Below are 17972 nucleotides of genomic sequence, written 5' to 3' on the forward strand. Positions count from 1 at the left end.
TTTCCACTCAGACCCAACTACAACGCATGGCATTAGGCTGTATATTTCCTTTTTACATGACTTTATGTAAGGAGCTACTGGTCCTCTCCCAGAGCACATTTGGCCATGGTAGCTATATGGAGATGGATGGAGCAAGTCAGGAAAGCCTGGAGGAAACACCACTGCGCAAGGGGATGTGAAAGGGACTGTGCATTCAGCAGGCACTCAGGCTTGCTGCTGGCCAGGGCCGGGTGGCTAATGTTTTCTTAAAACTAAGTAGGTATTGGAAGGTGTCTGAATAACAGGTACACCTTTCCTACACTAGACATAATTACTAAACAGCATAGCTCAAGTTTCAGAAAACCTGTAATGCAGTAAACCAATGAAGTAGGTACAAGGTAAGAAAAAGGAGTTTAGTAGGTGCAAATTTATTATACTTACTTTCTGATACTGTTTAAGTGACACTTAGCATGAATTACTCGTTGGTGATTAAGATTAAGGCATGTTACTGAAGTTGACTTTTGTGAGTCATGTAATAGTCCTAAAGTCATGTTAATTCAGACCCATTGAAGCCCCAGCAGGGAAACAACAAGGGAAGAGGATGTGGGGTGTGGAGAATGGGAGCTGATAACACCTGCAGCTCAAGGAAGGGAATGGGAACATTACTGGGGAAAAAAAAACCCCAACTAGTTTCATCACTGAAGGAAGTCTCTGTGTAATAAGAGAGAGACATGAAATTACCGTTAAACTCACTCTGAATGAGAATCAGTGCCAAAGGATATTATTTTCATGTGTACCTCTGGTTAACAAAGGTCAGATATTTCCTGTCTATGAAACTGGTGCTCAAAGACAATGCAGCGGATAATGCTGGCAAGAAAAATGGAGCGGATCAAACGGAGTTGCTCTGTAGCAAAATTTACCTGGACAGCTCTGTTTGAAACAGCTTGTCTCCGCTCCGCGCCACCCCCGCCCCCCCTTTATTTTTCTTGCCTTCCCCCCTGCCTCTGTGGTTGAGAAGCTTTGTGTTTTACAACCCAAGATTCCCCAGCAGGGCTGGGAAGTCCCCATTTCTATGCTCCCTGTGTAGATCCTGCTCCACAGAAAAGCCCAGCACCCCATGGGTTCTGGTTACACTGACCACTCCCCCACTCTTCATGTCAGACATCCAGGCCTCTGTCTAGCACCTGTTGATAGTGGGTGAGCATTAAATGGGTGTCAGTGTCCTCCAGCAGTGCCTATTTCTTCCCACACAGTAGAGAGGGAGCTGTCAGACAGATCCCACACAAAAGACCACATCAGGGACCATTTCAGTCACTCCAAGCCAGCGACACAGGCTCTGCCACCTGCCAACACATTACATCTTTTGAGATACATGGCCAAAATGATGCTTCATTTGAGTGCTCACATCTGTACCTTCATGTCTACAAAACCAGCCAGGTATACTGTGGACACCAGACTTTGTTTTCCACTGAGCTCTCAAAATGGCATTTAAAGGATGGACAGATCTTATGTCTGGCACAGTTAGCTGAGGACTAGCAGATTCTACAGCAGTGAGAAAAAAACAATTCCCATCTAAATTTAGATATGAAAAATGTAGGTGTACAAATCAGCTAGTCTGCCTTGTTAGTGGAGAAACACTGATGCTTCCAGAGAGCCAGTTGTCTGACTTTTTTTACTGTGAAATGAGTCAGTCATTGGAGAGGTTTATTTGTTTCCCTTGACTACAAAAGGAGCCTCAGGAGACTTGTACAGATTTCCATGTCTGACTTAGGGATCTCTTTTGATGCAGATGACTCTGATTCCCTGTGCATCCCTCCTGATCCTAACGATGTTCTTTATCAGCAACAAATTCTGCAAACCATGGTACAAAAGGCACTGCTCTGAATACTATGCACCAAAGGTATTTAAAACCAGAAGTGGGCAGAGGAATGAAATTGAGAGGAGCTTTCTAGGCCATGTTTGAAGGGATGATTAAATCACTGACAACAGTCAGTTTTATCATTATCAAAGAAAAACTCAAGTTGCTTGCATGTTCCTTCCCTTTACATTTGGAGATAAGGTGTCTGGAACTTCTGTATTGGCAGCCTTGAGGGTGAACAGCTGCTGTAAAGCCCAGTGAACTGGAAAAACAGGGCTTTGCTCGCAGCATCGCTCCCATGTCTGGACATGGCTTTTCTATTATTTATCTAGTTACTTGCATAATCATTGAAGGGCTTCAGAATGGTGTTGGGATAAAGCCAGAACCTGTTTGGAGGGTTCTGTGTGTTTCACTGGAAAGAGATATAACTGCCAAAGACCTTGGGTCACTTTCAATGCCAGAAAGAGAGGAATTATTTGGGTATGAAAGACTTATTGGTGTATGAAAGACCCATCCTGATACAGTTCACATTCACAAGAAGCACCTGCAAGACTCTGCGAAAGTATCAGCACCACGAGCGCCTCTTTACATAGGCCAAATTTTCCATCTTTCCCTAGCCTTTACAAGGAGAAAGCCTTTCTACACTTTCCCCTTGCTAGGGTGAGGCTGGAAGGTGGCTGGGAGAAACAAGACCGGCAAAAGGAGTGTGTTGTGGCAGCTCCGCCTTCCTGCTGCTGTGGAGTGCAGCCCCTGGACAGACAAATGCAAGAGGCTCTACAAGTGATGAAGCCTGGAAATCTGCCAGTGCTTCTAGAGAACATCTGGTACCCTTTGGGCTTTTGGGAGATTGAGAACATGGAAGAAGAGACCATGTCAGAGTTTTTATTCATTATTTTTTCCTCCACCCTGGGCTGGATATGAAGGGGGCTCTATGGCAAGTAGGATGCCCAAAAAAAGCGAAGCAAACATTAGGCATTATTAGAAAAGGAACAGAGAACAAAAAGGGCACCTCTTTACACCACCATATAAGCCTATGGTGGACTTTTAACTGGAATTCTGTGTGAAGCTGCAATTCCAAAAGGATGGAGTAGACCTTGAAAAGCCTTAGCATAAGGCCCTTAGGATGACTTAAAATCTGGAAGGACTCTTTAAATGGACTAGGTCTCTCTGGTCTGGAAAAGATATGAATGGAGTGGATATAGCAGATACCTGTTAAACTGAAGGGTTTGGAGAAGGTGAGAAGGGAATGACTGCTCATATTCTCTTCCTGCATAGAGCTATAGAGCACGAAAATAGCAACTGGCAGGTTTTAAACAGGCAAAAGTAGATGGTTCTTCACACACCATGCCCTTGAGCTATGGAACACCATTTTGCAAGATGTATGTGTACAAAAAGCAACAGGGCAAATTCATGGGAGAAAAATTATTTGAGGGTAATCAGACACAAAGATACCACCAATGGCTCAGAAATCACTGGAGACTGGAGCAGCCTGAAAGCATATTCCTCTGTGGTTGCCATGCTTTTATTCTGTTCCTTGGGAACTCATTTTTAAGCCACTGTTGGACAGAAGTCTGTGCTGGCTTAACTACTGTCATGATCCAGTACATCCATCCTCAGGCTCCTATGTCCTTATGTTATAATGTGACATTTCACTGGACATTTTCATGGAGCAGGTGTTGTGGTTTAACCCCAGCCAGCAACTAAGCACCACACAGCTGCTTGCTCATGCCCCGTGCAGTGGGATGGGGAGGAAGAGAAGTGGAAGAGCAAAAGGGAGAAAACTCATAAGAATAGTTCAATAATTGAAAAAAAAAATGCAAGAAACTGATTACAATGATGATGATGATGACGATGAAGAAGAGGAAAATAAATAAAAATCCCAAACCATGCCTAGAGGAATGAAACCTTAGACAAGTGATGTAAAAACCATTGCTTACCACCAACCGACCAATGCCCAGCCAGTCGCTGAGCAGTGGCTCCCAGCCAGCTTTCCCCCTAGTTAATATGCTGAGCGTGGCATCGCATGGTATCCCTTGGGGCAGTTGGGGTCAGCTGTCCCAGCCATGCCCCCTCCCAGCTTCTGGTGCACCCCCAGCCTGCTCGCTGGTGGGGTGGGGTGAGGAGCAGAAAAGGCCTTGACTCTGTTAGCGCTGCTCAGCAATAACTAAAATACCCTTGAATTATCAACACTGTTTCCAGCACAAATCCAAAATGTAGCCCCATACCAGCTAGCACGAAGAAAATCAATGCTACCTCAACTGAGACCAGCGCAACAGCTTAGCAGAGTAGCCTGTGGAAATCATCTTGCCTGTTCTGCTGTGAATAACAGCATCTCAGCTACTCAACTCTTTACTATTTTTAGATAGGCTTTCCTTGGTGTCTTGTAGAAAATCACAGTATCAACCTCTGCCTTATTTCTGGCAGCAATTTGACAAAGGATCTGCTGTGGTCAGCAGGTATTAAGGTTGAGTGATAACTTCAGCATTCAACAATTAGTATAACACCTATATTAATAACATGCCACACAGGTAGTACTACAGATAAGATACAAATCACATAATTAGTTTTCAGATCGCAGAAATGACATTTGACCAGCTAGCTCAAAAAGCTTGGTTAAATATTTATATATGAACTCACTGGACCTCAGACATAACTCAGCTGAAAAAGGATGAAGCCAATGAAGCTCATCAGTCATTTGCAATACGTGGCAAATAGACTTGCTTTGTCACCAAAGGGCCAAGGAAATTAAGTTGGTAACAGCCCTCCTGTGACTCCACCAACACTAAGTTACTTTGTCGCTGCTGTACCCCGTCATCTTCAAATAAAGCCAAGGTGCTTAGCTCTAGGCTATGGTCAGCATCAAGAAAGAGCCGGTGCTTCCCCAAGCCAGGCAGAAAAAAGTCAGGAAATGGGAAAAGTCAGTCCCAGAGCTATACATGCTGAAGAGAGGCATGGTAGTGGGGGCTGCCAAATTTCTGAGCCTGGCAGAGCTCCCGAGATTGCTGCTCCCAGCTGCCTGCATGGGTGGCGAGGCTCCTCCTGAACCAGCTGCAGAACAACTGCCGTGTACAGAAGACCATCTAAAAGGTCCAGGCACTGCGATATAAAGGAGTGAAGGGGCAACTTTATCAGCTGTCCCCAGCTATAAGACCACCATCATGGGGCAGAGTGCCCACCATACCTTTGCCAAAGTCTGAGCAGGGAATCTGCAGTACAAACAGGACCTGAACACAGACCTGCTGAAACTTGGGCCTTAACTAGAGGCATTCAGCAACTTTAAAAATTTGCTTATCATCATTGCAGAAGATCATGGAAACATGTAACTTGCTGATAGTCTGTATGTTCTGAAAATGGTGAATGCCATAAAGAAAAGTGACAATGGAAAGATTCACCAACTGACAATTTAAAATTCAAGAAAAATTCAGCAATCATGAAATTACAAAACCTTTGGCTACACTTCATGATACAGGTAATGTCAGTGATAAGGAAAACATATGAGAAATTATGCCTTTAAAAGGTGAAGAAAAAAATAGTGCTGATGCCAAGTGGTATAACATATGCCTTCACTATGTCTTTCAGTCCTGCCAGGCGCAGAGGCAGCGGAGGCAGCAGAGTGGCTTGGGACGATAAAGAAGGAAATCAAAGAAGCAGCACAGCTACAAGAAGTGACTGCACTACAGTGGCACAGCCAGCGCTAGACTGTTCTAGCAGGAGGATGGTGGTAGAAGAGGATTTTTCACCGTGGTGACACTATCTCCCTGTCAATTTTGCAGAAAGTCAGGCTCTAGCAATTTCCTCAGTATCATGCAAGAAACCCCTAGTGCGACACAACACAGGTGTCTGCAGGAGAAGACACTACTGTCTTTCTTCTCATCAGGCTAGTCTTCCAGACAGGTTTCCAACTGATGGATTTACGTATTTTCTTATCATTGGGGAGGCTGGTTTTTGAATAGAGAAAATTGCAGAAGCCAACAGCATTTTGATTTCAAGTACAGGCATTTGTAACTAGTATCTGTCACTCGGGCTTTTCTCCTAACCATGCCAAAATACAGCATGTGCAGTAAAAGTGTAAATCATGTTTTCCTACTCTACATGGTAACTGAGGAAGTGTAGAATACTTTGAGAAAGATGGGCTGTGTCAGAAAACTGAAGAAAGTGAGGGAAATGTGTTTAATATACTGCAGGTCATACAGAAGTGCAGAGAACCCAGGACAGGGTGGAGGGCACTGCCTGGGAGGGTCCTTTCTCTGTAGAATTCAGTGCCAAACAGCTAGCTGGTGTGCGTGCAGGGGGTCTGCAGGGTACAAGGACACAGACAGGTGAGACAGGGAAGACTGGTGGTTGCCTTGGCCAAAGACCCCAAGTCATTCCCTGTGTGAGGGCCTATACCAGCCACATAGTGACAGAGGGAAAATGAGAATTTGCAGGATTGAGGGGAAATTTCTGGGACATCTTTTCTACCTGTCGTGGTGGAAATCAGCCATGAAATGCTCTGGAAGCAAATGGTGGACTGATACATGACCTGCATCCCATGAGGAACAAGAACTTGTATGAGCTCACAAGCAGTTCCTGGGTGGCAGAATAACAGACAGTGCTTTCCTGGCAGGATATATGAGCAGTGGCTTGGAAGGTAATATAAACGATGAACTTGTCAATGAATCAAAGCCAGAGTACACTCAATTAAAGTAAAATACATGTGCACCCCCGCCTGCCTCCCCCCAATTTCTCTGTGAAGTGGTGGCACCTGTCTGAATGAAGGTTTTGATTTTCTCACCCCCATCCCACCGCCAAAGCATGTAACAAGTTCTTCCAGTCTACTCCCCCTAGGGTTTCATGCGTGGGAGCACTTCTGCTGCAGCTCTCTTCCTTGCCTCCCTTAAGGATGAGAGGTAGATCATTCCTTCCTCCCAGCCATCACCTTCTCCTGCACATATCACCTGCTCTGGAAATGATGGTGCCTAATGCATTCCCTCTCATAGACATGAAAGGTCTCCCCTATCCTTTGACTTCAACTCATTTTGAATAGTGGAAAAAGGAGAACGTAAACTGTCATTTATTTTCCCCACCTAAAGGTGTGAAATATATGATGTTGCAATGAAAAATTGTCAGTAAAAAATAAGTACTCCCCTACGTGGCTTCAAATAGCGTTATTAAGTAACTCTCCCAGTAGCGCTAAGGCTAAGGATGCACAATAGCTCAGACAGCACAGCCGCTAGAAGTAAAACAAGTATAAATTGGAACATACGAGACACATTGCACAGCCTATCTAATATTTCACAAGGACTTGGCAAGAAGGATATTTGATTTATCAGCGCAGATGGGTTGGTTAAACATTTCTTAATGAACTCAGTTAATCCAGGCATCAGCTGAAAGGGTCCAACATCAGACTTTCTAAATAGCTTTCCGTGAAAAGGGTGAACGTCTGTGACCTCTTTCAATGTACCATGACCTCTTCCATTGTACCTTTCAATGTAAGGTAGAATGACTCCTCAGATTAAAAGCTATTAAGGAAGCACGATTTTTTATTATTTGATCCGGCAATACCACCTGGCGGCCAAGCGTCGGTACTGCAGCCCTGACGCCGCGCATGCGCGGTGGCGCGTCCCCCTCGGCGCTGCCGGCAGTTGTTAACGGCATCGCGATCCCGCGCTGCCTGCGGGGTGGTGCCGCGGGCCCGCTGCTGCCTCCCGGTCCGCTGGCGGCGAGCCATGGCCGGGGGCTGAGGGGAGGGAGGCGGGGAAGCAGGAGGCCGCCCCCCGCGGCCCCGCTCGCCCCGTGCCGCTGCCCCCCGCTGCAGCATCTCCCCCGCAGCCGGGCCACAGCCCCAGGTGCCCAGACGCTGCCCGGCCAGCCGGCCCCCCGCTGCCGCTCGGGAAGGGCTTGCGGCAGGAGCGGCTCCGGCCAGGGCCGAGCGGCACCGGTCGCGGTCACTTGTGCTTCTGTCCCTTTGCCGGGGGCCGCGCTGAAGCCGCCGCGGGCTGTTCCCCCCCCCGGGGATGCCGTGGGCTGCGCCGCCTCGGGCTGGCGGGGTTTGTTCCTGCCCGGCCTCGCCCCCCGCGGTGCGGGTGCGGGTGCGGGAGGGGAGCGGGGGCACGGCCCGGCGGTGGGCAGGAGCTGGGCCGGCCGGGGAGAGGCGAAGGAGAAGGAACCCGGGGGCAGGCGGGCAGCAGCTGCCTCCTGCTGCGGGCACAGAGGGCCAGGCCCTGCGGAGGGGGGCACCAGCCCCGCAGCCCGCAGCAGCCGGGTGCCAGCGTGCACAGCGGGGTCCGTGTGTCACCCGCGGGGTCCGTGTGTCACCCACAGCCTGGGGTGGCCCCGGCGCGGGAGGGAGCGACGCGCCGCGTCCGGGAGGCCGCGTCTTGCGAGGAAGAGCTGTGAGACACCCGGGGGTTACCGGGGGGGGGGGAGCCGAGCGGCCGGCGTTCTGCGGGAGGGAGGGAGGAGAGAGGGGGAAAGATGCGTCTGAACTGTCACATTTTCACAGCGGTGCCAAAAGCGAGAGCTGTGGTGAGTCCGGGTCCGTGGGACCCTGTCTCCTCTCTTGTGTGCCCCAGGCGCCCCTGCCCCTCCTCTGCGCCCCCTCCCCTTCCCTGTGCCGCTGTGATTTTGTGTGTGTGTGTGGGGGGGGTGACCCGGGCTGGACCGAAGCTGCTTTTCCCGCTCCCCCTCCTCCGCTGGACAGGGGAGGCAAAATAGAACAAAAAGCTCACGAGTCGCAGTAAGGATGGGGAGAGCACTCAGCCATTGCCTTCGCGGGCCTAACAGGCTGAACTTGGGGAAATGAGTGCGATTGATTAGCAGTCAAGTTGGAGCAGGAGAATGAGCAGTAAAAGCAAATCTTCAAAGCACCTTTGCTCCAGCCCTCACTTCTGCTGGGCTTAACTTTACTCCCAATTTTCATGTCTCCTCCCGGCAGGGGAACAAGGAACAGCAGCTGCGGTCAGTTGATCACACATCTGTCTTCTTCTTTCTCCTCCTCAAGCCTTGCTGTCCAAACCCATCCTGTTTTGATTGCCTGTAGCTCTCCGTTCTGTTCTTCCGCCCTGCTTCCTCTTAGCTTGTGCCTTTATATCTCATTCTACTGCTCCCTTCTCTTTTACTCTCTCCGCTTTTGTCCTGCTCCCTCTCCTTCTCCCCTTTTCTTCATCCTGTCTCTGTCCTGCAGCCCATTGCTGGTTTTCCATTTACATCTCTGTCCTGATCTGTATCCATCTCTTTTTAGGTTTTTGTGCCCCCCCCCACCTGCCTCCCCCCAATTTCTCTGGCCTGTTCCCTGGCGTTCTTTTCCTCCCTGCACCTGTACATGCTGCTTGGGGTCCAGGGAGATGTCTGGAGGCGGGGGGCACCTCAGGAAGGTCTGTGTCCAAACAGGCACTTACTACTGTGGAATTCCTGACTTCCCGCAGGCATGGGAATCTCCCAAGCCAACACCAGAACTGTTGTTTTCTTGGTGGTTTTTAAAGGTGACACCATGAAAGGATGGGGTAAGAAAACCTGGTACCCTGAGCACATCATTTCCAGAGAAACATGTTGCCTATACACCTTCATTTGGGAGGAGGACAGGTGAGTACGTTAAGTGTTGACTTCTTTCAGTGCAGCTGTGCTTTTATTAAGAGGAATAACCTCCTCTGTTGTTGAGAGTTAGGGTTTGCTTTTTTCTGAGAATTCTGCCTGTCTGTTCAAAGTCATTGATCTGCGTGCTTTTCCCTTGAGGAAAAGGACCACAACTCAGTCTTACTTATTCACTGTGGCGTGCTCAGTTATAGAATAAATTTCTCACCATAAAACTCTGGTGCTTCCAAACAGCAGCATGGTCGTCTGCATAATGTATCTGTAGTCCCGTCTCAAGGAACGCATTAATGGTGTTACGAATTATAAATAAGGTAGCTTCCTGCCGTAGGAAGACAGTGTGTTGGGTTTGAAACCTTTGGGTAGGACAGAAGGAGGTTGCCACCCTGGGTCAGTGGTGAGTGCGGGCATGTGTCGTCTGATCTAGAGTTGATGGCTGTCATCACTTTAGCTCTAGAATTACTTGGAGACCCAGGGAACTCCAGTTCCCTTAAGCTACAACCTTGGAGCTTTTCCAGGCAGTGGGATGAAATTCCTGTCACATGCTCTAAGGCACCTTAAAGAGAAAGGAGGCACAGTTTGAGTTTTCTTCCGTGTAGGCATCAGGGAGGTACAGCTCTGAGCTTAGTACTGGCTGCTACTAGGAGACGCTTTCAAGTGAACTGAGTGCGGCTCTGGATACCCAAAGCTGGACAGGGTTGGCAAATGCTGATGTAGAGTTTTGGTGGTAAACTTAACCAGCCTGTCTTAACAAGCAGGCATGTTCTTTGTTCGCAAGCACTGTTTAGTCCCGCCTAGGCTTCCTGAAAGTTTGAAGGGCCGTGGTCACATCTTCCCTTGGTCACAATGAACAGTTGCCTGTGCAGATTTGCTTTTTAAGGAGCATGCTGTGGTTGTATTTTCTCTCTTTGGCTTTGCATTTGGGAAATAGTGTAACAGTTACAGCTCAACTGAAGGAGCATGATACCTCATGTGGCAGAGAAGGAGACGTGTTTTACTAATTTTTTGGTGTGTGTCAGTTTGACCCCAAAATGACATTGTGTCAAAGCTTGTGGCCAGGTTCCACTGTAGATGTTGACTTGTGGTATGAATGACTCCCAAGTGTACTTTAGGAGAGCTCTGTTGGTATAGATGTGCTGAGCAATCGTTCTGCTGTGTGTGTGCCTGTTCTGGTTTGGCTTCCAGGTATGAGCATGCAAAAGATAACTTGCAACTGTAGTCAGCCTTGCTCTAAAATCAGAATGGTTTCTACTGCTGCCTGGATATCTGAGAGCCTCCTGAACGTTTCAGGCAGGCCAGGAGTTGTGCCCCAGTATTTCTGAGAGTCCACAGCTCTGCAGTTCTCTAGAGGAGCACTACAGGTAAGGCTGTAAGATCCCAGAGCTCTTTGCAAGTTACACTAACGGAATTTCTTTGGATATATATTGGGATACATATGCCAGCTGAAAAGGTATTGTTTGCTTTCGTGCCCAGTAAACACAGATCACTTGGGTGGTCATGTACACTTGTCAATTACTGAGGAAATTTCCACCCATTGGATGGAAAAGGAAACAGTTCAGAGGCAATGTTTAAGGTTTGGAGGGGGTTTTGTTTGCTGTAAACCCTGGGGTTTTAGCATTTTGTTCCATATTGTCTGTTAAAGAAAATGTATTTTGAATTAAGAAATGTAACGTGCTAAAGCAGCTAAGTGGCAGAACCAGGCCTCGTCCCTAGCGTAGCCCTCGTCCAAGGGTGGTTTAAAACCCAGTCCAGTTGATCAGTGGGAGAACAGAGAAACAACAGACGACCAATTTGTGGACACAAGTGCTCCCAAACGCAGGTGTTTTTAGAAAAATTGGTGTATGTAAATAGGAATTGCTTGTTCAAAGACTAAGCGGGCTTGAAGGAGTGTGTGAGTTAAAGCAGGCAGAAAGAAGATCACGATCCGAGGAGGAGCTTGGAACCAAGGCAGAGACTGGAACCAAGGTGGTCAATCAACTGGGACAGGTGATAGATTTGCAGAACTGACGAGACCAAAGGAAACTTCTAAAAAACTTTGGACATTGACTAATGATTTTATAAGTGTATATAAGCTGTGCTGCATCCCTTTATTCTTTGCCACTCACTGAGGTGGTGGCCCAGCTCTGAGTTGTGATTAAAGCGAGCCCAGTGGCACCCACATCTATGTGAACTTTTCGTTAACACTGGGAGTCATCTCAAGACAGAGCGGGGCTGCCATATACCCAGTTTGATAACACGGCGTGGATCTGTGGAGTCTGTCTCCCATTGAGGGTCTGAGCATATAGTCCTCATCCAACAAGGGGCGTGGACTTGTAACTCACCGGCAGTGTGCTGCCATTAGAGCACGGACTGTGTCCACGCCGTGTTCCATTCTATGTTCGACACTTGATTTGGAGATTATCTGCCGTGGCCAGAACTTACTTGGCTTGCTGCCATGTGATAGGACAAGACACTGGCACTTAGGGCTTGATACTATTTTTATCACATGGAGACAATCACAATTCTCTAGACAGCAAATGGCCAGCTCTCTGTTGTAATTCCTTGGGATACAATTCTGTCACCCTTTCTGTGCTGGTTTTGGCTGGGCTGGAGTTAATTTCTTCGTGCTAGCTGGTATGGTGCTACATTTTCGATTTGTGCTGGAAACTGTTGATAATTCAGGGGTGTTTTAGTTATTGCTGAGCAGCGCTTTCACAGAGTCAAGGCCTTTTCTGCTCCTCACCCCACCCCACCAGCAAGGAGGCTGGGGGTGCACCAGAAGCTGGGAGGGAACACAGCTGGGACATCTGACCAAAGGGATGTCCCATACCGTATGACATCATGCTCAGCATATAAAGCTAGGGGAAGGAAGGGGTAGACATTCGGAATTATGGCATTTGTATTATACACGATGGAACCCTGCTTTCCTGGAAATGGCTGAAAACCTGCCTGCTGATGGAAAGTAATCAGTCGATTCCTTGTTTTGATTTGCCTGCCTGCACAGCTTCTGCTTTACTTATTTAAACTGTCTTTATTGTAACCCATGAGTTTTCTCATTCTTACCCGTACGATTCTCTCCCCTATCCCACTGGGGTGGGGAGGGGGTGAGCAGCTATATGGGGACTTGGTTGCCAGCCGGGGTTAAACCACATCACCTTCATCTTGGCCTCTGCACCTAGCTAGAGTGCAGGGCCAGCTGCATCCCTGCACTGGGGAAACAACCCCTTTGTGTGCGCCAGCATCCACTCTGTCCCTCTAGCACCATCTTCCCAGAAAGAGCTGGTAATCAAAGAGATCACTAGGCTGGAAGATCAGTGGCCTTGTTTCAGTCCTAGAACAACCTGTCCTGATAAGCATTTCGGTGGCTGGGGAGCTCTAGATGACGTCCATCTATCCAGAACCATTTCCAACCCAAAGTGAACCTGTAAATTTTCTGTTCTTAAGAGATGGGTAGAGGCCAGGGAAGGGGACTTACAGGGCATCAGGGATGAAGCTCCCAGCCACATGTAAGTGCTATATGTTATAATGAAAATCTTCATTTTTCCAGGGAAGAGAGGAGCTCCAAGCAGCACCCTCAAGCTTTTACATCAGCAGCCAAACATCTGTGATTCTCGGCAAAGAGAAAGGATGATACTATTAAAAACATTGCTGAGTCTGGATGAATCCTGTCAAGCTCTTGGTTTCATCTACAGATACATGAAACACTAGAGAAACAGGACTTTTAGACTGTCTACCACGTTGTGGTACCACTTCCCAACATCAGAGATCACCAAGCAGGCCACTGTTCAGGCTGCTGCTCACATGCCAGTCAGAGAATATAATTGCAGGAATACTTGATAAAGAGTTTAAAATGTTCTCTTCCATGGTCTCCACTAACTGGAAGTTTATTAACAGACCCTTTGGGGGGTTGGGCGGGGGGAAGACAACTTACATAATCTTTCCAACAGGAATTTGAGATTCCAGAGAGACAAATGCAGCCAGTTGTTTTATTGCAAATTTATAGTACTTCATCTCTCTATTTCAAACAGATAAAGGTGGATATCAAAATGAAGTGTTTCCAACACCATGCTCGTGACTCCAGAGGCCCAGGTATCCTCTCAATGCAGAGCTCAATGAAGAAAAAAAAAAAAGAAGTTTAGGTCCTGCTGCTACTCTTTATAGATTATGGAGGGCATTTCCCAGATAGAGTATTTCATGTGGGACACAGGACTTGCACACAGATAGCCAATATCAACATACGGGTTAGGGACAGGTTTCTACTTTTCACTGCAGAAAACTGAGGCAACAGAACCTCTTGAGAAAAGGAAAATATTCAGTCTACTGAATACAGCCTACTATATTCAGTAGACGGAAGTTACCAGTCTTGATGTTAGCTGGAAGCAAATCCTTGTCAACATACAGAATTGCTGTTGTGCAACTTAAACCAGTCTGACTTATAGCACAAATCCAACTTAAAGATTGTTGTAATTTCATCGTTTCTCCAGTTTTTTGTACTTGGCTTCTGCAGAAGGAAAAAATAACAATATTTTAGGACTAGATAAGTAAAAGCTTTGAATCCTGTAAGCTGCTATACATCTTAAAATTCAAGTTAATTTACAGTAACACTCAGGGTCACACTTTATTACAGCATTTAGGCAAATATAATTGTACAATAAATTTTTTTAAGAGCCAGGTGCTTGTCAGACAACTAATACTTGGGTTCCTGGTGGAACTGTATGAATCCCTCTATCTGCAGAATTAAACATTTGTCTTTAAAATTTGGGTCAGTGCATATTGTAAAAGACAAATCAAGCCTCACTAATAAGTTGTAGTTCAATAACACCTGTACTTGTCCACCTCCATAAACTTGTTATATTAATCTTTTCCCAACACTTACACTTCACATAAGATGTTCATTGCTCAAAAGCGGCACAGGCAACTTGGCAGCTCATATTTAAGTAGAGGAGATTTGCCTTTTTAAATCCCCTTGCAAGGGACTATGCTGCTAGGTAGTAACAGTAGAGGACAACATTTACCAAGTTTTTTGGAATATGCGTCCAATTTATAAGCTGCCTGCTCCAGAGCTGCAACCTGTTCCTCAATTAGGTTGATTTGTTCCAGATATGGCTGAAGAGCAGCATCTTGAAAAAGGAGAAAAATCATACCTGTCAGTTCTCAGTAATTCACTTCCAAGAATGATTCACACTTGAAACACAAGAACTTTTCATTACATTCTTCAATTAGAACAATTTAAAAGCTCCTTCCTTCCCCCGCCCCAAAATCAAGTGTCAGTACTGAGAGCCATGTACTGGCTACAAGTAACAATACAATGTGAATCAAAAGAGGTGTTACTTTCCATCAGATCCAAAATCTGGGGTAAAACAGGACATAAATTCAGACGTGTTTTCTCTTATGCTAGTCTACATCATGTGTATAGCTGTAAAGAAATACACAAGATCGGTACTGTATAGCAGCACATCTATTTCAGTGCATTTTCTTTCCTTCATCCCCTAATAAAGAGTGAAATATATGACTCTCAGATGCTTCATTTCCCAAACAACTGTACTGTTCGTTAGACCTCTACCTTATTCGGTCTACTTACATTTTTGATTTAAATCCTTCAGATTTCTACTGATGTTTATAGCAATATCTTTCATTTCTAGGTACTTCAAGCTAGTCAGCTTATTCATGTTTTCCAAGAGTTTGTAGTCTTCACTGGTGGCTTAAAAAGAACAGAGTTTGTTTTAATTAAAAGTTGATGTGGTTTGAATTGGGTGCAGACTCTTCAAGAGGACAAAGAGATTTCAAACCAGTAGCTGAACATAACCAAGAATAGTATCACAGGTATTAGTATAATGCTCTACAAAAAGAGAGGTAATGTTTTGTGAATTGTAAAAATCAATTGGACTGATGAACAGCTATTCGCTTGCAATTTGAAAGAAAAAATTACTGTTTCCTCACATTTCTACTCTTATTCTGTCATTTAAACACTTATGTTTACAAAGCTGACAGCACAAATCCAGACTGGAAATCTGTACCATAAACCCTTCAGGTCCATGCACATCAGTAGTGCTGTGGAGTGCTTTCGAAATTAGAGCCTATGGAATCCACTAACTTGAGCAGTGTACTTTGCTCCCATTAATGTTGCACAGCAGTTTATTCTAAAGCATGAATGTTAGAAATCACGCATATGATCCTTGCTCTCACTCAGAGACAAAATAGCTGCATGCGTTCCACTCTCTACTGTGCTTCTCTTCTAGTCCTTCTTAACCTAGACCCCTTTTGTTTGTTTGGTTTTCCATGCACAAGCTTCTGCAAGACTAAAAAGAAGTATTTTTAAGTTGATGATATCCCGCTGAATTATCTGTGCTATTCCCGGACTTAATTAATATGATTAATACCAGTGTTGTTAGTCGTCTAGCAACATGCCAGACCTGAAAAGCCAGTCTTGCTGGATATGATCTAAATAGGTATAGTTTAGACAAACTACACAACAGATTTCTTTATAAGAAAATGAAAAGAAATAAAAACTTACCCGCAGGTCAGTATTGCAGTGCCTTACCTGTAAGTTCACCTGTTAAATAAGTGGCCATTTTGTTGAACATGTCTTTACAGAGTTCATTGATGTCTGCCTCTGCTGGTTCCTTAGCTTCCTCTGCTGTTTCAACAGCGGGATCCTCTGATCAGGGTACAGGCATGACAGGGTTAGGGAAAAGTTGGCAGGTACAGAAACACACCATCAAGATTGCATGGGCCCGTTTTTTTCCCCTTAAAATTGACTACACCTGCTTCCCATACAGGTTGTCTACCCTACTGAGGGGTAACAAACCTAGGCGGCTTCCTTAAGTAGCATCAAGATTATTTCAAAATAAGACTTTAGGAAGCATTTAAGAGGAGACAGGCACCTGGCCAGACCACACTTTCAAGTATCAGCCATCTCCCATGCTTCAACGACAGGAAAGGAATCTGGGGACCACTTCTGGGTGACGGGCACAAGGCTACTGATGTGTATTTGTAGTCGCTGATTCAGAATAGAAGAACCGTCCCCCGGCCCGTTTCAGGAGGGGCCACAGGTCCCCGCCTGTGGAAAGCGACAACCGCCGCCTTTCTGCTGCAAGCCCCTTTCTGCCACGGCTGCCTCTGCTCCGCTCCCCGCGGCCCCTCTCCCTCAGCCCGACGGGTCGCCCTTCCCTTCGCCGGCCGCTTGTGCCAGCTGGAATGCGAAGCTGCCCCGAGGCCGCGGCTCCCGGCAGGCGGCGCGGGGGTCGGCAGGCTCACGGGGGCGAGCCTCCGCCGGGCTCCGGGGGAGCCGCCCGCCGGCCGAGAGGCAGGACGCCATGGGCCCGCTCCGCACCGGCCCGCACTCCCCCCGCCGCGGGGCGGCCGCTGCTCCGCCGGCCCGGCCCGGCCCGCCCCTCGTCGCGCCGGCAGCAGCGAGCGGGCCGCAGCCCAGCGGCCAAGGGCCTACCTGGAGACCCCGACCCCGGCCCCGACCCCGGCCCCTTACGCTTGGCGGGCCGCGCGGCAGCCTCCAGCAGACCCTCCGTCGCGGTCGCCATGGCAACAGGCCCCCTCCCGCGGCGCCCGCTTCCGCCCTCGACCCCGCGCAAGGCCGCGGCCCCGCCCCTCGCCGACCGGCCGCATGCGCGCCTGCGGGCGGGACGGGGCGGGGCGGGCGCTGGCGTCAGCTGCAGGAGTAAGCGGCTTTCATCGCGGCAGGAGAAAGACAAACCGCGGTGTAAAAACGAGTTTACGTTCCACCAGGTGTAAAAGGCAGCGAGGCAGCACAGAAGCAGCGCGGGTTGCGCTTGGCGTGGCTGCGGTGCCGGTTTCATCGTTTCCCTCTAACACCACGACTGAACCATCCATTGCAGGAGCACCAGAAGCACTTCCGCACTGCAGACCAGTTCCAAGCGGTGTCGCTCGCCCGGCCCTCAGGGAGACTCCAGCCTTCTGTTTGACGGCGTTTTCCTTCGGCTTACCCGGTCCCCTTGCACCTGAGGGTCTTGATGCAGCTTAAAAACAGCTCTGCTTTTGCTAGTGGTGTGGAGACAACTGCCAACACGCTGTACTCTGTCCTGGGGCAGCTGTGCTTAAGTGTTGCTGTAGTTGCCACAGCAATGTCTACAGGGTTTTTTTAGTCCATACTGTTAGTAGCACTATATATAGATAGTGCAGCTAAGCATTAAGTCTGTTAAAAAGATTTGCCGTTGCTAAGCCTACAAATATTTATTTAAAAAAAAAAAAGGGGGGGGGTGTTTACTCCCCTCCTTTGAAGTAGTAAATATATTTTGGGAGGGGGGTATTGTTTCAGTTGCTGTGGTGGGGTTTTTTTACAGTACAACAGTATATATTTCTCACTCTTCTCACATGAGCTGCCTTACACCACTGCTGTTCACTTTTTAATCAAGCAAAAGTTGTTTCTACAAATAGCTTCCATTGAGAAGCTACTAGAAGTATAACTGTTCTTGCTTGATAAGAAGCACTTGTTCCCTGTACTGACTTCAAACGCATCTCCAACATGCTGTGAATGGTCTCTGGCTCTCTGATGATCAATGCCTAAACACCATCATCACCTTATACCATTTGTGATGGAGAAGCTCACATG

At 47.4% G+C, this 17972-nt stretch overlaps 1 protein-coding gene, 1 long non-coding RNA gene and 1 other non-coding gene across 5 annotated transcripts; 2 read left to right on the forward strand and 1 right to left on the reverse strand.

Moving 5' to 3' along the window:
* The first annotated feature begins 7600 nt into the window (after positions 1–7600).
* LOC114011367 (uncharacterized) lies at positions 7601–13518 on the forward strand. Of its 3 annotated transcripts, none has more exons than XR_008745610.1 (3): positions 7601–8211; positions 9244–9400; positions 12933–13518. It is a non-coding gene; the product is annotated as an uncharacterized LOC114011367 (long non-coding RNA). The 3 variants fall into 3 exon arrangements; XR_008745608.1 differs by having other exon boundaries at positions 9301–9400; XR_003553220.2 differs by lacking the exon at positions 7601–8211 and having other exon boundaries at positions 8351–9400.
* LOC114011373 (small nucleolar RNA SNORD45) lies at positions 9796–9880 on the forward strand. Its single transcript, XR_003553233.1, has one exon. It is a non-coding gene; the product is annotated as a small nucleolar RNA SNORD45 (small nucleolar RNA).
* Positions 13358–17023, reverse strand: BLOC1S2 (biogenesis of lysosomal organelles complex 1 subunit 2). Its single transcript, XM_055794763.1, has 5 exons — positions 16872–17023; positions 15927–16043; positions 14967–15086; positions 14401–14505; positions 13358–13886 (listed from the first exon to the last, which is right to left on the reverse strand). Exons 1-5 carry the CDS (start codon positions 16921–16923, stop codon positions 13855–13857), a joined length of 426 nt encoding a protein of 141 aa, XP_055650738.1. The 5' UTR covers positions 16924–17023; the 3' UTR covers positions 13358–13854.
* Between the last annotated feature and the right edge of the window lie 949 nt (positions 17024–17972).

This window comes from Falco peregrinus, chromosome 1 (assembly GCF_023634155.1).
Source record: "Falco peregrinus isolate bFalPer1 chromosome 1, bFalPer1.pri, whole genome shotgun sequence".
NCBI classification, from domain to species: Eukaryota; Metazoa; Chordata; class Aves; order Falconiformes; family Falconidae; genus Falco; species Falco peregrinus.